The sequence below is a fragment of the Amyelois transitella genome, chromosome 11, assembly GCF_032362555.1.
Source record: "Amyelois transitella isolate CPQ chromosome 11, ilAmyTran1.1, whole genome shotgun sequence".
NCBI lineage: Eukaryota > Metazoa > Arthropoda > Insecta > Lepidoptera > Pyralidae > Amyelois > Amyelois transitella.
In genome coordinates, this window is record NC_083514.1 from 9799117 (window position 1) to 9822612 (window position 23496).

A 23496-nucleotide genomic window follows, 5' to 3' on the forward strand; every position below is an offset into this window, starting at 1 on the left:
GACAACCCCCCTGTATCATGGTACGCGCGGCGCTGTTTTTTCGCTGGAAAAACTCTCGCTGTTTTTTCTTTTAATTATGAAGTGAAACGAGACATCTATTGTTTCTCGCGCGCTATAAACGGCGTCGCGCGTGCCTACGGGGACTGAAGCTCATTTAACATACTTATATTATGACGGCCTCTGTGGCGCAGCGGTTGTACGCTTGTCTGTTACACCGAAGGTCCCGAGTTCGAATCCCAGCCAGGGCATGATGAGAAAAGGACTTTTTCTGATTGGCCTGGGTTTTGGATGTTTATCTATGAGAGAGAGTATCGTTGAGTTAGTATCTCTTAACACAAGTCTCGGAATTACTTCGAGGCTAACTCAAACCGTGTTTGTCCCGTATATATTTATTTATGTTCTTTTATTATTGAATGTAGCAGAAATATCTAGAAAAGACTACATTTACTGTGATCCTAATGTAGTAGCAAAACATCGGGCTTATACATATACGAAGTTAGATATTAATTATTAGGAAAAATACTGGCCGAATTGAGAACCTCTTTTTTTGGAGTCATTTAAAAAGTCCATTATATATTAGGCCGGAAATTTCTTGATTATGAGATACTAACTCTGACCTGCGTCTACGCCTGCGTAATACTTATTTTTCCCCGTTTCCATTCAAAAGTGATGGAATTCCCACGCCATTAGAATAAAGGCATAGTACGCATTGTTTGAATACGTCGCCCTGGTGACCCGTTGCAGTAACATAAAGGTTAACAAAGCTATCATTAAGGATCAATAAACTAAAATACAGGTAGTATTCATTTTCAAATTGGCTATGAAAGAGCGTGACCTCCTGATACAGGTGTAGGTATTTCACTTAATAGGAGGCCACAACCACAGTGAAATTATGTACCATTTAGTTAAAGAAATAAATATATTTTGAAATATATTTTTTGTTATTTTTTTTGATCAACATTTGGGTGGGGTATATTTTGATATAGAAACTGAAATATAATCACGCCTATATCCCTTGTTAGGCAGACAGAGCTAACAGTCTTGAAACGACTAAGAGGGCACGTTCAGCTCAATGATAGTATTGAGACTCAAATAGTGACAGGTTGCCCATCGCCTATAAGAAGAATCTCAATTTTGTAAAGCCTATCCCTTAGTCGTCTTTTACAAAATCCATGGGAAAGAGATGGAGTGGTCCTATGCTTTTTTATATTGGTACCAAGAACCACACGGCATATAAATATATCTTTTTCATACAGTTAGTAACCCACTGTATAACACCGGATACTATGACAGATAAGCGGTGACCTTTCAAACTCCTCGCTGTATTTGCGTTATAACGCCGCAGATATCGTAGAGTAAAAAAAACCTTAGACCGCCCCTGAGAATGACGTAGTAACACGCCTACGCCTTATAGTACACACCCACATTAACCATAGATGTGTATGACTATAGATATGTAGACTTTCGAATGACGAAATTCTGATGTCACGGGATTTCGTCATGTCTGGGATGGGAGGGAGGTAGATGGGGAAGGGGGGTGGTGTAAAACTGATCCTATGAAATGTGGTGAAATGGTGTTCCGTGATTGTGAAATACGTCGACAAAGCTGGGGGTAAGGTCACTTTGTGCTTAAAAAAGTCACTTTGTGCTTAATTGTCGAAATCGGTCCAGTAGTAGTTTTTGAGATTACATATTAAAAAACAATTACAATGATGTTGAATACATAAATACGTATAGTTACGTTTTGCGGGCTTGACAGAGCCAACAGTTTTGAAAAGACTTATTGGCCAGCAACTTGATAGAGTTGAGAATCAAATAGTGATTGTTGCTAGCCCATCGCGTATAAGAAGAATCACAATTTTATGAGCCTATCCCTTAGTCGCTTTTTTAGTTTGTACTTAAAGTGTCAAGATGCAATTGCAATCTTTAATTGTATTCTGTAATTGCATTTCATCACAATTTCGTTAAGTCTTCCAAATTTAAAAATTGTCAAGCGAGTGTCTGGCATAAAGTGAGGGTAGCGTACATTTTTAACAATAAATATCTTTGAAGTGATAAATCAAATCAAATCAAATCAAACATATTTGATATATTTTTACTAACTTATATTTTGAGCACCCTAAAAATAAATACTTTTTATTAGTATGGAATAATGTGTTTTTTGGTTTGTAAATGGAGAATAACAAGTGTCGGGTTCGTCTTCATATCGGCCGGCCCTGACGTGTGATAGGCGTGGGGTTATCGAGACCACTAAAATAATTTTTATTGCTTTACAATTACAATATTCTTATGGTTCCGTGGGTAGTTAGGTAATTTTGAAAAGGTAGACAAGTAATTTTAAGCCGAATAGTCGCAGCGTTTGAATTATAATGTGCTAGCCCGCGATTACGTTCGCTGTAAGATAAGTTTACTGACAAACTTTTACCCGCTTTTAACCCCTTGCCCTTGTTAGCAAAGGCATACATACATACATTTTTGTAGTTGAACTATCGTTATTTTTAGTAAGCAAGAAGAATCTACGACTCGGCAATATGATTATCGAATTGAGGTACTTTACATCATATAGCTTTATTAAAACAATGTGAGAGTACCGTGTGGTTCCCGGCGCCAATAGAAAAAGAATAGGACCACTCAATCTCTTTCCCATTGATGTCGTAAAAGGCGACTAAGGAATAGGCTTATAAATTTGGGATTCTTATTTAGGCGATGAGCTAGCAACCTGTCACTATTTGAAACTCAATTATATCATTAAGCCGAACAGCTGAACGTGGCCTATCAGTCTTTTCGGGACTTTTGGCTCTGTCTACCCCGTAACGGATATGTACGTGATTATATGAAGTGTGTGATTGACTTAACTGCCAAAGATCATTCAACAAATCTCTGCATCCTGTGGAATTCAAGAACAAACAAAACGCACATTCGTAAGTTGGTCTAATAAGCACCAATTAATGTAGTATTTTTTTGAATCATCAATAATCATCTGGAAATTTCGAGCGCGCGTTCATGCACAGATCACTGAACCCTAATTCTAAATGTGAAATAGGGGTCCCAGTTCGGGACAATTGTAGGCCCAGTGCGCATGTGCGTGGGGTGGGCTGACTGACAGAACTCAGTTCTTCAACACCGGTCTTGCCAATTACCACTCTAATACCTCCTCTTTTTTTAAACTGTGACCAACGATGTCTCGAGAGAAATTGGACTACCCCGGGGAAACCATCAAGTTACTGGATATTAACAAGGTAAGATTAATTTTTCACCAATTGTGTATTTTTGTAAAGAAATGTCACGCAAAGGTCAACATTCTTCAGTGAACGCATTAGGGTTGAGATTCGTCAATGAATTTACGTTTTAACGCGGTCCATGACGTATTTGGTTGTGACGTTAAATGCGAGGTTTTTTTGTTTTTGTAAATAAACTGAATTTTTATTTCTTTATTCAAAGCTGAAACTTTTACCATTTTCTAAGAGTATCTATTGATTAATTAATACCTAATACAAAAACATGATAGGTCCGGAAATTTTCAAACGATATTTAGTGTCGAAAATATTGATAGAAGAAGTAGGTAGGTAAGTACTTATTTTTTATGTACACTTGCTCGGACTCTTGGCTAAATACTTACATTAACACACTGACACTTCACACCTCAACTCATGGTATATCTCTTGTTAATTTAAAAATAACATATAAGTGCTTATCCTGTTATGACGAGGCAAGGATTATTTTTAATCTGCGCTTAACCTAAGTAAGTTCAAGTATCGCCGAGTATATCGCTTTTTTATAAGTTCAAAAAACTGAAAACTTCCAAACGAAGAATTCTGGCCAAAAGAAAACTAAATTTAGCTATCACATTGAGCGATCAGCTGATACGATATTGTATGGATTCCATGGCTTTCAGCATATGTAGGTACAAATACTTAGTCACGTCTACATCCCTTGCGGGGAACACAGAGCCACACGTTTAGCTGTACAGCTTCATGATGGAATTAAGATTCATATAGTGACAGATTGCTAGCCCATCGCCTACATGAGGAATCCCAAATTAATAAGCCTATCCCTTAGTCGCCTAAAAATAAAACAATTATCCCTCAGTCCACCTTGACTAAGGGATAATTATTTAAATTTTTTACTTCCAACTGAATTATGGTCAAGTAACACTTCGTTTTATATAATCTAATAATCTCTGTGTCTTTGTATGCAAAAGCGCCAAAACATATTCTTTGGAAGGCCATACCTATAAATCAATATTTATTACGCGGCAGCCGTCCAATCTTGTTAAACTGATTGCTTCCAATGCAACTTGTTTGAAAACAATCACTTTGTATAAACAACCTGTCACTATCTAACTTAAAGCCAAATACTGGCCTATCAGTCTTGAAAAGACTGTTGGCTCTGTCTACCCCGCAAGGGATATAGACGTGATTATATGTATGTATGTTGTTTAAACAAACAGACATGGATCTTGTTGTTTGCATTCTAACGCTCTACACAAGGCGGTCTACTTTATTTTTGTATTGTAAAATTTACAATTTGTTTAATGCAATAGGCGGACTTAATGCTAATAGCATTATCTAGCAGTAAACTATAACAGTCCATCTTCTTCTGCTTCCTGGCTTTAGTCCTGATCTCATCCTCACCACTCTGGAGAGAAACCCGGGGTAAGCTCTTGACCATGGAACCTGGATTGGGTGGTCAGACCATAACCGTCTTAAAATGGAAACATGAATGTTTCACATCTTTAACAAGGTAGACAAAACTTTTAGTCGCTATAATATTATATTTTACCCGTTTCTGTGGAATTAGACACATGTATGTGCTTTCTCTCTCTTACTCTATCTCTTAATGCCTTTTGCACTTTTCAGCAAAAGTAAAATAAATCGATCCGGAGGGAATATTACAGTTGGTAACATTTACCACTTTTTCCTGTAAAAGATTCTCAGACAATGAACTTAAATCATACCTTGAACATTTCAATAAAATTGGTACAGTATTTGTATCTATAAAATCAGTATACGGCGAGCCATAGTGATTTAGCCACGAACGCGTAACAAACAAGACTGATAGTATGAAATGAAAATATGGATTCACGATAACAAGAAAGTAGGTATAGGCTTACAAACTTGGGATTCTTTTTTTAGGCGACGGGCTAGTAACCTGTCACTATTTGTTTATCTCAATTCTATAATTAAACCAAATACCTGAACGTGGCCTGTCAGTCTTTTCAAGACTGTTAGCTCTGTCTAGCTCACAAGGGATATAGAAGTGACCATACCTATGTATGTATATGAGAAGGTAGGTAGCATGAAACTGCACAAAATGCGTATACTGACCCCGTACCATGAGACGCGCGACGCCGTTTTTATCTATCGCTATTTCGCTTTTTAATATAGTGTGAAACGGGACAGCGATAGTTTTTCCGCGCGATAAAAATGGAGTCGCGCGTGCCATTACGGGGGCAGTTACCTCTATAAGTCGTAGGTGGCGGTGTAAGCGTTTGCTACGCTCTTGTAGACTTTTGCTAGAAACTTCTTTTGCTAAAGACTTCAAAAAAATGGGGGCCTTTGAATGCAGTTCTTTTTCTTCTTCCTGATATTTTCATAATTTATGTGAGTTATTTAGCAGGATTTTATTATAATACATAATTTTACTTACTAAATCAGATCTTAGCAATTTAATGAGAATAATATCAACAACAGTCAGCTTAGGTCAGTTGCTTGTTTTGTGTAAACATTACTGGACAAAGTTCAAAGCATTATCAATTGAGGGCTGTCGGTTTAAATTAGTAAAGTACAGACTTACCAGAAAAAAAATGTCTTCATTCTAATTCAGTTCTCAATTTAACCGTATTTTTTTAGGTATTTACTTAGCGCAACTAGTAGATACTATGAGTAAACCTTTTTTTTTTGTATTAATAATAAAGCAATGAAAAACGTTTCTAGAAACATTAATTTATGCTCCCAAATAAACTAAATTTATTTTCCTAAACATTTATAAGAGTAGAGAGTACTTTTTATATTTCAATAAGCATTGACTGGAGAAGATTCTTAGTAAATGGTTCAAATTCAAATTTGGTTTCACAACATTGGTTGACGTCAAATACATTACTTAAAACTATGTTTACTGCCGCCTCCAAGGAGTCAGTGCAGATGAAGCGGTAATAAACTGCACTGCAGCATTTTCTTCAACAACGTCAACTTCACAACTATTCAAACTTTGAATAGAAATGTGGACGAGAGAATACATTGTTCAGTTTAATTTATTTATATGAGATTTTAATAACAAATAAAAACTTGTGGTAGTACCTACGCCTCCGGGAATGAGGTGTTATTTATGTGTGTATGGTTGTAAGTGCGGGTCGGCAAAATATTAGAGTATATCTGGAAGGAATCTGTTTGTTTTGGACGAATATAATATAAACTTAAAGATTTATTTATTATTTATTCCTCAAAAGTTTATTATTAGCTCGCGAATTTCTCTACTGTCAACCCTATTACATAAAACGATATCTAAAACTTAAGACTTTATATATCTGACCCTGTTTATCTGTGATCGGGGTGGTCTAACGCAATTAGTTGGGTTTGCCCCTCGGCTGCACGCGGCATTCATAGATTAGTATGTTTTTATACTTTACGGGGTAGACAGAGCCAACAAAGATTGCGAGGAAACCTGCACATTCAGGCAACAGATTATTTTTCAGGTACCTATATTCAGTGCCTGAAAAATACCGAATGTTTTTGATTTTTTTTGGTGTATAGTTATGAAGCCTGGACATAGAATATAATTATAATGTACTAGAGGGCCTGGGTAATATATTATATATAGGTAAAAATCATTTTGGTTACAATAAGTAGTAGAAAGCTTTATATATTACCATGGAAACACTCATCCACGCATAAGAAGTCGCAAGAAACAGCTAGTTCATAGAATAAATATAGAATAAGCCAGCTCTTTAAACCGTACAAAATATTACTCAGAGAGAAGTGAAAATCAGCCTTTTGTATGCAGAAACAATAACATCTGTTTGCTTATCTGTTTGTCTGTGCATCTTTGCTATATATAGAGCACAATGGGACAGTAATTTCTGACAACGAGACGCGTCCGGTCACAGATAGAATAAAGACTTACATCAAGATGGGTACCCAAAAATAGGCATAGATATATTTGTCAATTTTTTTTTATTGGTATAGGTCTTTTTCCTCCTGGCTTTAGTCCCTGTTGCATTTACCACTCTGGAGAGGAGCCGGGGTATGCCTTTGACCATGGACCCTAGATTGGGCGAGTCAGGTTTTTACACGAAGCGACTCCTGTCTGATTTCCGCAACCTTTGAAGGGGAACCTAACTCTAAAGATTAACATTAACAGTTTAAGACTTCATTCGGTATACCTCAAGTGAAATTAATGTTCGTAGGTGCGTATGGACACTATTTTCTTTGTTTTGTATGGATTAATCCATCTACACTAATATTATAAAGAGGAAAACTTTGTTTGTTTGGTTGTAATGAATAAGCTCAAAAACTACTGGACCGATTTTAAAAATTCTTTCACCATTCGAAAGCTACATTATCCACGAGTAACATAGACTATATTTTATTTTGGGAAAAAATAGGGTTCCGTAATATATTTGGATTTTTCGGACACAAACTGAAAAAAATCAACCAAAAAGTTACTTATTTTGTGTACGCTGCCTAAACTACAAAAGATAGAACCATAAAATGTTTTAATTAATTGTAGATCTTATAAATATCTACAAAAAAGTCCGCGACACACTATACCTATCTATGTCGAGTGAGGCACAACAATCACATTTTTATTTAAAAATCTTGAATTTTTTTGGTCTACATTTAAACGCGTTTTTTTACTCATGCTATTAATCCTTATCAAAATAAATAATTTCATCAATAAGTACAGTTAATGTAGATAATATTTGGTCTTCGAATGATTAAAATTGGACGTTTGATTTTGAAGTTGTGGTGAAATTAAAATATTACGATTTCTGCAGCACGGCCCGTCGCGAAGTGAGCAAGACTTAGCCGCGGGCGGGCGGGCGGTCCTTTAGTTAGTTCTAATAGAGATATATTTAGTATCGGCTGTGCATCCGTGCGAAGCCGGGGCGGGTCGCTAGTATATACATATATTCATAGAGCATATATTCAAATATCACAATCTTTCAATATATGCTTGAAGCATTTAGTTGTCAGTCTGATATAAACTGCATATAGACTATAGAAGTTTAAAATTTGTGTATTGGTATAAATAACTCTACAAAAGTATAGTTTATAATGAATAGGTACAGATACAGGTATCCAAGACTAAGGCAATTCAGAAAAATTTCATCCTTTCTTATTAAAGTATCTATTCATTATAAAATACATCGTCGGGATAGTATCTCGTAACACAAGTTTCGAACTTACTTCGAGGCTAACGCACGCAGAGAAACGCATTTTCCCCTTACAAATGCACAGAATATTAGTACTTACGTGAAAGGTTTACGAAAAACCTGTATTCTTTTGTAGGTGGCGCTAATTACGCACGTGCAAAGCTGCGGGTAAAAGCTAGTTCAGACAAATCGATATTATAAAGGTGAAGATTTTGTTTGTTTGTTTGTTTGAACGCGCTAATTTCACGAAATTCGGGTTCGAATTGAAAAATTCTATTTGCGTTGAATAAACCATTTATAGAGGAAGGCTTTAGGCTATATAACATCACGCTGCAACTATAAGGAGCAAAGAAATAATGGAATATGTGAAAAAAACGGGGAAAATTATTCATCCTTGAGGGCTTCAATGACGCCCAAAATAACTATTCCACGCGGACGAAGTCGCGGGCTCGGCTTGTATATAATAAATACCTAAAAGGTACATATCACTACATTATATTTAAATGAAATTCCTATGGAAACTTGGTTTCAAACAACACGCACCTTGTATATCAGTAAAGTATATATGTATGAAGCAAGTAAAACGATTACGAGGAATCCGCTTTGTAGCCGCTAGAATGCAGAAAATTCAACTACATTTGAAGAATAAACGACTGTATCACTTTCTAGTAAAGTACAAGTTTGCTTTCAGGCTTCGTGGCTAGCATACTGGCTTTAACTGCAGATTGAATTATCGAGAAAGAGCTAATCATAGTACAATCACCTTTGGATTCCATTGCGAAAAAGAGAGGTACCACTACAGGAATATTATTTATCGAAGTGCAGGAGAATGCCATTTAAATAAATATAGAAATCTTACCTAATTAGTAACTCATTGTCATTCATCATTAGCTAGTTTTTATTGTGTGTTAATAACCTAAATAAATATCTTTCTAAGAATAAACTTTATATTTATCCTACTAATATTATAACTGCGAAAGTTTGTGAGTATATCAGGACGTCAGTATGGATGTTTGTTACTCTTTCACGCAAAAACTACTGAACCGATTACGATGTTTAGTATGTAGGTAGCTGAATACCTTTTTATCCCGGAGTTCCCGCGGGATTGATTCCACGCGGACGAAGTCGCGGGCGGCGTCTAGTACAGAATAAAAGGAAAACTGCATTAGATACTTAAATTCACATTCGTATATTGGTACCTAGTTTCGAATTTTGCAGAAGTTTTTTTCGGTTATCGCTTGGACAACGCAGTATTTTGTCAGGGTCGCCATGTAAAGAGAAAAGCGCCTACAGATACTTGTTAGCGTTCCTCTATTTTTTCTATAACTTAACACGGACTTTGTTTCTATTGCCATAATTTATATCCTTGACAAACTTACCATAATAATGAGTTTGTGACATAAGTTAAAACACACATCATGTCCACGTCTTATTTCAGTTCCATAAATAGCCATGTAGGGAAATCTACTCGCACTCCAATAATTAACAGTCAATAAAACTCATAGATCTGCTAAAACTTAGATCAAATAAGCGTTACTAACGAAATACTTGTGACGTCGTGGTCTAAATAAACCGAAAATATTCCATGCGCCAATGAATTATTTTGACTATTAAGTAGCATATCTAGTGTAGGAATATTATGTTTTCTAGAAGAGCAATAAAGATTAAGATGAAAATCCATTTTTTGCCAGCCCATTAAATATTAATTAAGGCGCAATACCTATTTCTTATTCAATGAGTAACTACTTCAGGAACTTATACATTTTAGTATTTCTATTGGTGTATTGGAGTCATTTTATCCGCGAGAATTTAATTACTCTTATGAATTTCTCCCAAGTTACGATGAAAGTTTTGGGATGAGAAGTGGCTTCCTTCATTCAGTTCATTTTATTACTGAATGATTATAGTTAGTTAGATGTTATTTACGGCTAAATAACAGAATTATTGTGGTAGAATCCTATGTCAATATTTTAAAACAAACGTGGAGAAAGACTTACATATGTTTGGTTAGTTGGATTGAAATGTTGACGTGAAAGTTCATTAAGGAATCAGGGAGTGCTAAAGGTAAGGTTATTTTGATTTTCATCTTGTACTGTCATACCAATAGTTATTCTACAAAATATTTAAGCTTCACTGGCTTTGATTGTTATCGACTCACCGGCGTCGGCTGGTTCCGGTTCAACCATTCTTGCACATAGTATTTAATAGATTAGTTACTTCTTTCAAATCCAACCCAGTCCACTTCGCGTCGAAGCTGCAAAGTGAACGGTCTTCCCGCGCATACCGCTGTCACGTTCGACAGGTTATTGGCGGGAAAATAAAAGTCAGACATTTTTTTTAAATAAATTTATGTTTTTTATTAATTTTTACTGATATCGGAATATTTAAACAAATACTAATTGTGGTGCAAATGCATTGTTTTCAAGGCCGCATACACACGTGTTTCCAGTGATAAGTAAATTATCTGAAAGTGACATAGTGAAAACTGTAAATTAAGATGGAATCCGGTGATAAAATACTTTTTGAACGCGAGAAAAATTATAAAGACGCTTTCAGTTATGACAATTCAGGATTTGATATGACTGAGAAAAAAGATTGGGCATCAAAAGTAAGTACTTATATTGACCACAGATAATAATTATTCTTAGACGTTGAATGAGATTTGATCTGACATTAATTTTTTTTTATATTATTCGGTAAACATAAAAGCAAGGATCTTGTAGAATTGGGGTTTGACCTCGCCATTTACCGGGGGCTCCAGAGCGTAACCGATAGTAGAAATACATAAATTAATAAACCACAAAAAATTACTACCTATAACGAGGTAATCGGAATGTTTTGTAAATCTTAACTAGCGAGCCGACCTGACTTCGCACGGATAGCATTTATATAAACCTTCCTCAGAAAACACTCTTCAAACAGGAACATTCAGTCCACAACTGAGATTATATCGCCTACATACATACCGAGAGAATAGCGGGACTTTATAATATTTGGTAAAGTGATATACCTACCTAAGTACCTATTCCAAAATATGACAAATTAAAGCAATAATGAATAACTTTAAAGACATTGTTGAAAGGGGAAAACAATTTAACAATTCAAGCTTTTCCTTATCAGATAAAATAGAGGCTGGGCTATTGGTTAACTATGTCGGAAATAATAATTTTATGGGCCATTGTTCTATTGGGAAATAATAGGCAGACAAACATTTTGAATTGGCCAAGACGTTAAGAAGATGAGCCGTTGTTATAGAAAATCAAACAGGAAGACGGACATTTTAGAAATACTTGATTTAGTACCTATTTAGGTAGGTACTAAATTTATTACAAGGTAGGTATTTAGCTATCTACTAAATCGTGAATTTCTAAAATGTCCGTCTTATGTATTTTATACATACCGTACTTTTATGAATAACATACTGTACTATTAGTAAAAGAAAACCGGTCAAGTGCGTGTCGGGCCCACCACAGTAAATAATTATAAGAGCCACGCAATTTTAAAGTTTTTTATACTAAAGAATAACTTTTGTAGTACGTTTTACTTATATTGATTTTTATCGGTAATTTATAAACTTGAGTAATGTCTATTTTTTATGTTTACCTTTTCCAATTATTTGAAGACGGAATGGAGATATAAAAAGAATCAATACTGTTAACTGATGTTTTAAACAGTCGTGAAGATACAAAATGCGAAGAACTCTTGTGTTTGATATGCCATTGTTTTGTTCACTTAACGGTTATGATTAAAATCAAAACAGAAAAAGCGGAAATATCTTTCGTGTTTGTAAACTGAGTTAAACGGAGTATGTTTGATTGCCAAAGACCCGTTTCTTACCTACAAAATGCAATCATTATGTATTTAGGACTTACGAAAAACAAATTGAGACCTCTAAGTTATCATCTGTTTGATGTTGACTTATTTCTCATATGTAACATCTAAAATTACACTGACAAAAGAAACATTTATATTGTATTAGATATATTGTATTCATGTATGTTTATTTATGTGATACTTATTTGTTATTTTATGATAATAAGTTTTAGGTTTATTAATATCAGTAGGTAAGTTACATCTTAATTATTATGTACACAAGCCAATGCCTTTCTTTACACTTTCCTGTCGCTGGCCTGCTGGAAGAAATTTCTCTAGAAATAAGTAGAGCCCTTGTACTGAGTTTCTCTTTATCTTAAGTTTTATTCTTATTTTCCTTGATGTACATAAATACATTATATAAATAAATAAACATGTCAAGCGCGCTTTCATGATTACCTTTCATTCGCTTAAGTAGCATAGAGGACGCCGTTTTAGTCGCGCGGATTACTATCGTTGTTTCGCTTTCTATTATGACGTTAAAACGGGACAGCGATAGTTTTTCGCGCTAGCTCCTGGGGTTGAACCTGTCACTATTTGTACCCAAGCCAAACAGCTGAGTGTGGCCTTTCAGTCTTTTGATGACTGTTGTTTATGTCTAACCCGCAAGGGATATAGACGTGATCATAAGTTGTGTATGATGGTAGGTACGCTGAGAAAATTTCTTATTTTTACCTATACGGACAAAATGTGGAATTAAAATGTATTTGAGGCACTAGTGCATTTATAAACATTGTAATACATTTACAATCTTTATATCAACTAAGTGCAAACAACAATCACGTGTTAGCAATAAAAATAATACTTACTGCATATTTATTCTTATATATGTTTTTTTTTTACATTACATAGAAACTATAAATTATACAAAAACATATTATACATACCTATGTGAAACACGCCTTTTATCCGGAAGGGTAGTCACAGACTAAGTATATCTCTCCACTTGCCACGATCTCTGCATACTTCCTTCGCTTCATCCACATTCATAACTGACCTTGACCTGACCTTTTGCGAGGAAGTCCTAAATTTGATCAAGATACGTTCGTCTAGGACTTCCCACAACGACCTTTCCCTCCACACTCTCCTTGTATATCTGCTTAGTCAACCTGCTTTCATTCATCCTTTCCTCATGACCAAACCATCAAAACGCACTACCCATTTCTATTCCTGTTATTACATCTTCATCTACACTAATATTAAAAAGCTGAAGAGTTTGTTTGTTTGTTTGCTACTGGTTCGAATTGAAAAATACTTTTTGCATTGAATAGACTATTTATCGACGAAGGCTTTAGGCTAGGTATATAATATCACGCTGCAACTATTAGGAGCGAAGAAATAATGGAAAATGTGAAAAAAAAACGGGGAAAATTATTCATCGTTGAGGGCTTCAACATACATACATATGGTCACGTCTATATCCTTTGTGGGGTAGACAGAGCCAACAGTCTTGAAAAGACTGATCGGCCACGTTCAGCTATTTGGCTTAATGATAGAATTGAGATCCAAATAGTGACAGGTTGCTAGCCCATCGCCTAAAAAAAGGATCCCAAGTTCCCAAGGATCCCAAGGTTTATTAAAGTTTTTAAAGTAAAGGGCTTCAATGATGCCCAAAATAACTATTTCACGCGGACAAAGTCGCGGGCACAGCTAGTTTACTATAAATTATCTTGCATTATAAGTATTGAATCACAAACAGTTGGATTCAAGGCCGGGTATAAATTGTAATAATATATATCACAAGATTTTAATAGTTTTGGTAAGTAGGTAGGTACTTATTTGGCGGGAAATAGAGCATGGATTTTTACGACATTGATTTGAGATCAAATTCTGTCAAATAGTTTACTACCTAAGTATTTGAAATATTTATTTTCAAGTTGCGATAGCGAACATTTAGTACATCTATTTATTAGCGAAAGCAGTGATTGTTTCATGACTGATTTGAAATTAGTTATTACCACTCCATCTCTTTCCCATGGATGTCGTAAAAGACGACTAAGAGATAGGCTTATACACTTGGGATTCTTTAAGGCGATGGGCTAGCAACCTGTTCCTATTTGAATCTCAATTTATTGCAATTAAGCCATACAGCTGAACGTGGACTATTAGTCTTTTTAAAGACTATTGGCTCTGTCTTCCCCGCGATAACCTACCGATGGTCTTACGGTGAGGGAAAACTTCGTGAAGAAACCTGCACATTCAGGAAACTGGATGTGCAACCATCCATCCAACAAAAACATTTTTGGATAAACATCAATAAGTAAGGTAGTTTATTTTTAATGATTCTGTAACAGCCGCTAATCACTTCGCAAGATTTGAGTAAACAAATAATAAAATCCCACTGTATTTTTCCAAAGTGCTATTGAAATACGTTAATAGATGCATTGGTTATGGCCAATAAATTATTAATACCCATGGAATTAATAGTACACAAACACACGTACTGCAGTGTAGTTTGTTCCGCTGCTTTTTCTACACATGCGCTTTGGAAGCGGTAGTAGTTATAATCAGATTTAAGTGACGTGACGTCAATAAGTGATACCTTGTATCCAATTTCGAAAATAAATCTATTCTATTCTATTCACGTCTCAGAAGATACGGGCCACATCCCGTACACCAATCGAGGCGAAGTGGCACAGGTATCTTCTCAGCCCACTGTACTTATTCGCAATATAAATTTACATGCTACTAAAGCGACATTTTTCGACGTACGTTTATTTAAATGAAAAAGAATTTCGAAATTAACATTTACTTACTTTTTTAAGTAATCAGTAGATAATTATAAAATAAACTACAAAGAAGAAAATAACGGTCCAAATTAACATATACAATAATTTTTACATATACTTATTTGATTAGAACTTTTAAAAAATAATTACATCCACAGACATTTAAAATTGCGTTTAAAATGCCTTCTTTTATTGAAAAAGACATTATTTTATGACAACAATATTAAAAAAAAAAGTTCTATACCTACTTGATTTGAAAATCGAATTGCAATAAATTACAAATTATTATGGTAGGAAAATTTATACCCGGGTTCTTAATGGTTTATTGAGATATTGATAAGCGTTAGAATATAATATCTGATTTGCTAGATCACTAGGTAAATGTCCCCAAAACAGATATGATAAAGGCTATTTATTGGTGTCATTTTTATGTGTCAGTCATCAGCTATTAAGTAGTATCCATTCATTCATACAATTCCAAATTTTTTAACAATGATCTTTGAAGAGGATCGCTTTGTTCCAAAATAACTATACCACGCGGACGAAGTCGCGGGCAAAGCTAGTAGGTAAATATAGTGCATACATATCTGAAACATAGTGTGTTTGTTACGTAAATCATGACATCAAAGCAAAACAAAGTATTTCAAACGACAATCACATCTATTGATCCATTGAGTGGTCTGATTGATAGTGGACTGTAAATCTTCCTTTGATTGGCCGTTACGAGGCTTACAATATGTGGGACTATTCCGTCATAGTAAGTACAGTAATTAGTAATAACGGAATGCGGTCATAATAATGTTGAGCGTAGCCTTGTCCTGTCCTCCTGTCAGTCTTTTCGGGACATTTGATCCTGTCTGCCCTGTTAATGTATATGCACCTATAGAGGTGTGTTTTGAGTGACGCACTTTGAGTGGAAAATTTTTGTAATTGTAAAATATTATAACGCTGAAGAGCTTGTTTGTTTGAACGCGCTAATCTCAGGAACTACTGATTCGAATTGAAAAATTATTTATGCGTTGAATAGACCATTTATCTAGGAAGGCTTTATACCTATATAACATCATGCTGCAATTTTTAGGAGCGAAGAAATAATGGAAAATGTGAAAAAAAAACGGGGAAAATTATTCTTCCTTTTGGGCTTCAATGATGCCCTAACTAAAATAACTGTTCCACGCGGACAAAGTCGCGGGCACAGTTAGTATAACAAGCGAAAATATCAAATATTTTCGTCAGTTTTTTGCCACAGTTTGCAAAGATTAATTAAAACAAAAATAATATATTTTTTTTTATTTTAGAGTTATCGCACTACCCGACTGGGAGAGAATGCCTTGTGGTATTAAGTCCACCTGTTGTACATTTTACGTGCATAAAGTTTAAATAAATAAATAAATTATCCGTTCAAGCCGTCTTAAATGATACTCGTATTCTTCTTTTGCACTTAAGTACGTATCTATATTTAACACAATGAGTGTGCAATTCGTGATCTATAAAGACGAACCATTGACTGCCAAAAAAATATTGGAAAGGTATATGTCTATTATCTGTATTTCTGTTAGTATATTATTATATTGTTGTTAAAACACAGTGACTTACCGCTTTTTACTGAATTATCTAGTTCCTTTATTGTTTGCCGGTTGACTGGAAGAGATCCCTTCATGGGATAAGTCGGCCATTGCAAGTGATTTGTTTCTTTTTATAACTATGTACTATTTTCTTGTTACTGTGTAAATTTCTATGCAATAAAGATATAACAAACAAAAATATTAAATATGTCGAAAAAACATAGAGGATAAAGAGAGAATTTTAGGCATTTCAGTATCTTTCGGAAGGTTTACGAAAAAACTATTTTTGACCTAGGTACCTAATTAAAAACGATTTTTATGTGTTTATAATTTTTGACTCACTCCATCTCTTCCCATGTCATAAAAAGCGACTAAGGAATAGGCTTATAAATTTCGGAATTCCTGTTGTAGGCGACGGGGCTAGCAACCTGTCACTATTTGAATCTGAATTCTATTATTAAACAAACCTAACAATTCTATAATTAAACAAATCTCAATTCTATTATTAAGCCAAACAGCTGAACGTGGCCTACCAGTCTTTTCAAGACTGTTGGCTCTGTCTACCTCGCAAGGGACATAGACGTGACTATATGTATGTATGTAAGATTTTTGATTGAATAATGATTTTCCGAAATTTCTTTTAAAAACGTAAAAAAATAATTTATCCTAAGTATTTTATGTTGCGAGTATATCTAGTTACACACACATCTACAGGTCACTATTGTGTGTTTACTACATTATCATTAGTTGCAGGTAGTCACGTTGTTTTTACAAGTCATCTTATTTTCCTTCATCATACATACATACCTAAGTAATAAGGAAATTATAAAATTTGTACGTGACTTATCTTGATAGATTAATTCTGGTTTGTTAGGTACTTTTAAAAAATACTGACTGACTAATTGATTGACTGACATATCAACGCACATCACAAACCGCTAGATCTAGATATTTGACATTTAGGTTCCACAAGGTGCACTAACTAAGGTAGGATTTTTCGACATTTCCTCGGGTTAGGAAAATAGCGGAAATTTTCTTCTTACGCGGGGGCAGTCGCGGGTGTGTTCCACCCTAGTCTTCCTCCTCCTGGCTTTAGTCCCGGTTGCATTCCACCACTCTGGAGAGGAGCCTGGGGTATGCCATTGACCATGGATCCTGGATTGGCTGAGTCAGGTTGTTTTTACATGAAGCGAATCCCAACCTGACCTTGCGGAGGTCTTTGCAGGGCAACCTAACCCGTATTGGATCCATGGTTACACATCTAGTTGCCTGAATGTATAAATTTCCTCACTATGTTTTCCCTTACAGTAAGAGCATCGGTTAGTTTTCAAACTAATGTATACGACTTCGAAAATAGTCATAGTACATGGCCGAGGTTATATTTGAACCCACACATGCATTTTAACCGGGCACCTTACCGATTCGCCCACTGACGCTTTACTACTTCTAGTGTCAACTAATATTATAAATGCGAAAGTAAGTTTGAGAAATATCACATTAAAATAAAAAGGGTCTGGCGAAGGATAGGTTACTTTTCATGCCGGTATAGTTAGCGGAATAACCTGTATTCTTATGTAGGTGACGCTTATTCGCGCGGACGAAGTTGCTGGTTAAAGTTTGTAAATTGTTTGTCACCTCTTCACATCTACTTTACCAATCTTGATATTTCTGTTACAAACTAAGTTGTGATATCCGTTATTTCGGAAAATGAAAATGTTTCCCTAAAATTTGCGATTAAAACCGATTCCCACGCGAGCGACGCCCCTACGTTAACCTAGTGTTAAATACACCACGTACTATGTATATATCTACTAAAAGCTTTGAGTACCATGCAGCCAATTGGTACCAAATCACATAAATTACGTACATTTGTATTGTACTCGTAGTTACCTGTATGTAAGTATGTATTTGTCACATTACTGCGAAACTACGAGTACGTTTGATTTTTTGGTTATCGTTTATGCTCTAAAAATAATATTATTATATGTAGAAACCAGTTCTTGGAAATTTCCATCTCCTAATATGTAATGATAATTTAAAAATGCTTAGGTTCTGGAAAAATTAGTAGGTAAAATAATGATTTGTATGCCACACCTCATGCTCACTCAATCCAGGGTCCATGGTCAAAGGCATACCCCGGGCTCCTCTCCAGAGTGGTGAAGACGCAACCGGGACTAAAGACAGGAGGAAGAAGAATGATTTGTATGCAAATCTCGACTAGTAAATCTCTAAATCTAAATCTCTACTCTAAATCGTAGCTTCCATACTGGTCGGGCAGCAAAGAAATCTCAGTGTAACAGTCACTTTATGTATCCGCGTAGATTTTAAAAGTTACTTCGGGGAAGGGTTCAAAATGCTAAGCTGGTAACCTGTTACTAAATTTTTTAAACAAAGCTCTGTCAACCGAAAGACGACAAGACTTTTCTTATTCTATTATGACATGTGCCGTGTGGCTCCCGGCACCAATACAAAAAAGAATAGGACCACTCCATATCTTTCCCATGGATGTCGTAAAAGGCGACTAAGGGATAGGCTTACAAACTTGGGATTCTTTTTAGGCGATGGGCTAGCAACCTGTCACTAGTTGAATCTCAATTCTATCGTTAAGCCGAATAGCTGAACGTGGCCATTCAGTCTTTTCAAGACTGTTGGCTCTGTCTACCCCGCAAGGGATATAGACGTGACCATATGTATGTATGTATGTATTATGACATCCGCAGCCGAGACAGCAGCAGAAGGCAACTAAATCTAAGAGTATCGACTTGATTTTATTGAAATAAATGAACTAAACGCAGACTTAATACCTTAGTCCAAAATTAGAGAGCAAAACGATCCCTTTTTTATTGTACCGAAAACTAAATAAAAGTTGCAGGAACATGAAATGTAATAGGAGAAAACATCTCATTGTCTTTAAATGCATTTGTTATAAACACCACAGCGAAATGCACTTTTAATGCAGAATTCTGACAAAATGGCTGCTGACGCAACAACCAACAACATCGCGTTACGACCTTGACATAGACATTGTTACGAAGCCTGCTGGTCATGTTCAAGTTCAATATCACACGCTGCGCATACGAATGATACATAATGAATTGTGGTAGTCAGACATTATATTTCTGCGTCGTCTGAAATTTTGAAGACAGATGTTTTAGTCATAAACTTGAAAGAAATATTTTAATCATTGTACTAATTGTGTGTTTGCTTTGGGGGTCCAAATGATATATATTTTTTAACTATTACTACTTACCAAAGGCATTAACAACATTTTTTTTTAAATTTTCCCTCGACAAGTTAAGGTCTACGGGCTTAGAGTATGCATTTAATATCTATCTACTTAATCCAGGGCTGAAAGAGACAATGATATTTCAATGTCAAATTTTAAATTAGTTTACGTAACATTAGAGATAGGTTATATTCTCGTAAGTACTGTTAATTTACACTACTAAACGTAATTTATTATACCAATAAAAAAAATTGGTGAATAAAGATACCTACGTTAAAATTAACTTAATTGTTTGATAAAGTTACCAACTTAATATGATTATTTTCCTGTCAAGTTATGTCGCTCATTAGACAAATAATTTTTGAAAATCTCTCTTCAATTTCATTATAAATCTCTCCTCCAAATGCAAATATTTCATGTTGAGACCACTTTTGGTTTATGAAAACTCAATTTATTTTTAAACATAAATAATTAAAATAAACATAAAGTACCTAAATACAATTAAACCTTATAAAAAATAACTAACATGAAAATAATATAACATTATTTTATTTTTAAGTTATACCACACCGCACTACTCACATACGATAAATCAAGAAAAATTTACTCAAATTGGGAAATTGAATGTCACATAGCTTACGTCTTTCCCAAGTCGTCAAGGTTAATGCCCTACTGCGCAGTAGCATCCATTTCAGCACCATACTGCCTACCTACCTACCTGGGCAAGTATGCACTTAATTATAAATTATAGATCATCTACATATGAAGCGCTGTAATTCGGCACGCAATATTAAACAGGTTTTTTAAACAGTTAATAATGTAGCATTCTGTCATCAGTTTGTACAGATGGAGAAACGACATTACATACATACATACATATGGTAACGTCTATATCCCTTGCGGGGTACACAGAGCCAACAGTCCTGAAATGAAACGACATTCCTTTCAATTATTATTAATTACGTATCATCTGCAAACAACACAATAATAGTCGTTTTTCGATCATATAAGACAGGTCGTTGACTTATCCAGAAAAAACATACATACACATAATAACGTCTATATCTCTTGCGGGGTAGACAGAGCCAACAGTCTTAAAAAGACTGATAGGCCACGTTCAGCTATTTGGCTTAATGATAGAATTGTGATTCAAATAGTGCCAAGCAAAAGAAGAATCCCAAGTTTATAAGCCTATTCCTTGGTCCAGAAAAAAAAGGGTCCTAAAATGGAACCTTGCGGTACGCCATCGGAACGCATGTCGATATGGTACTACATACACATACATACATATGGTCACGTCTACATCCCCTACAGGGTAGACAGAGCCGACAGTCTTGAAAAGACTGAATGGCCACGTTCAGCTATTTGGCTTAATGATAGAATTGAGATTCAAATAATGACAGGTTGCTAGCCCATCGCCTGGAAAAGAATCCCAAGTTTGTAAGCCTATCCCTTAGTCGCCTTTTACGACATCCATGGGAAAGAGATGGAGTGGTCCTATTCTTTTTGGTATTGATGCCGGGAACCACACGATATGGTTCTAGCCTCTCTATATTTTTTATCCCTTATGCAACATGCGGTTTTACCACAGCTGACGCGTATCTGAAAACCTGTCTGGTCGTATGACACACCCACAGTCACACCCTCCAGTCATCAGGCTATGCACTTGAAGGCACGTAGTACCTTGCACTTATAAGGATTAATTGGTATTCGATTGCATCAAACCTGTACCGCATTCAATTTAAGAGAATTTAAAAAATTCAAAATTTTTATTCATTATTATAGGATACTTCATATCGCTTTATAATTGTCAAAACGTATGGGTTTAACAACATTGGTTGACGTCAAATAAATTACTTAAAACTAAGTTTACTGCCGCTTCCAAGGCGTCAGTGCAGAAGAAGCGGTAACAAACTGCACTGCAGCATTTTCTTCAACAACGTCAACTTCACAATATCAATTAAACTCAGAATAGAATGTGGACGAATGATGAATAAGGATGAAGCGAAAGAGTATGCAGGGATCGTTGCAAATAGAAAGATGAAGTCCCTGACTACCCCTCTGAGAAATAAGCGTGATTTGATGAATGTATCTTTCACTGCAAATAACTTACCTAAACAGTCTATAAAAGTACACTGCTGGACTAAGGCCGTGTGGTTCCCTAGAAAAAAGAATAGGACCACTCCATTTCATCCTCATGGATGTCGTAAAAGGCTACTAAGGGATAGACTTATAAACTTGGGATTCTTTTTTAGGCGATGGGCTAGCAACCTGTCACTATTTGAATCTCAATTCTATCTGAAAGTCAAATAGCTGAACGTGGCCTATCAGTCTTTACAAGACTGTTGGCTCTGTCTACCCCGCAAGTGATATAGACGTGACTATATGTTTGTATGTATCAGCTTATTAGGCGCTGCTGCCCACCTTATCCCTTAATCGCTTCTTACGTTACCCACGGGAAGATATGGGGTGGTGTTATTCTACTCTGCCGGAACCACACGGCACTGGACTAGTAATCTCTACAAGAGCAAAATCCAGAGTAAGATCTAGTGTATGTCTTATGTAGGTAGTACCTATCTCGTATAGTATATGTATATCATTTGAATCTAGGTTACGTAAACATAAACTATAAGATAAATGCTGAGGAAAAATTGCTTTGAACAAATTGTGAATACTATAAGTAATTTAATCGTGCTAGGGACTTCCCTCCAAGATTAAGATATATAGGTACAGGTATTGGTGCAAAAATGTCATTAACATGCATCGAGATAGTGAATATTTAATTTCCTAATTAAATAATCCTCTTTTATATGGGAACCGTTTTGTACATCAACCTACATATACTTCTAAGCTCTACACATTAGGATAATATAGGATAATAATAATATAAGAAGGGGCCTTTTAATTTTTTTTTGAAACTAGATCGTTATTTTTTTTTACATAATATACGGTTCCACTGAGAATAGAATAGATTTATTTGCAAAATTGGATACAAGGTATCACTTATTGACGTCACATCACTTGAATCTAATTATAACCGCTTCCAAAGCGCATGTGTAGAAGAAGCGGCGCAACAAACTACACTGCAGCATTTTCATCGGACGTCAATATACAAATATAGAGCTCTTAAATCTAAATCATGGACGAATGCACATTGTCTACATTAAAAAACATGAATGAATGTAGAACTAGTTATTTCAATACTGATATGAGATTGGACTACCGAGTATAAGTAGGTACTCAGTTCTACTGGTAAGAATCTAAAATAATTCTACGATTAAAGCAACATTAACAATAGGTAAATTATGCACAATGCTGGCCACATTTGAAAATTTGGGTTTTTTTCTACCACACATTTGAAATCAGAAGGACTTGTCGTTCAAGGAAAACCGTATATGAATGCGGTTCAATAAAAGCAAAGAGCTACTTTAAGGAAGGCCAGTTACATTACAGCTTTCAAGGAAAGCCTTCGACTTATCCCCGTGGCTAGTGATATCTGTGCGTTAAAAAAAAAATGAAAAACAGTGGTGGAACTATGGTGTCCTTGAAATATTTCCGGAAATTACGCGATGAGGTATGATGATTTTATATTAAAAAACAATGTGTTAATGAAATATTGTCAAAAATTTACCATAATAAAAAAATTAAAATGTGTTTTTGGATAGGTTTTTTTTAATAGACCAATTAAGATACTAAGGTATTTACTAGACAAAGTTTTAATTTTTAAAC

The 23496-nt window shown here is 35.3% G+C and overlaps 1 protein-coding gene across 2 annotated transcripts in view; it reads left to right on the forward strand.

The window, feature by feature from the left end:
* Positions 1-3114: 3114 nt before the first annotated feature.
* Positions 3115-23496, forward strand: part of LOC106133301 (facilitated trehalose transporter Tret1) — a 44347-nt gene continuing 23965 nt past the window's right edge. Inside the window, exon 1 of one of the 2 annotated variants that reach the window (XM_013332985.2) lies at positions 3115-3239. In XM_013332985.2, coding sequence (XP_013188439.2) covers positions 3180-3239 — 60 coding nt within the window. In that variant the 5' untranslated portion in view covers positions 3115-3179. Of the gene's footprint in view, positions 3240-10632; positions 10983-23496 lie in introns of those variants that run through there. The other variant, XM_013332982.2, reaches the window with a different exon arrangement.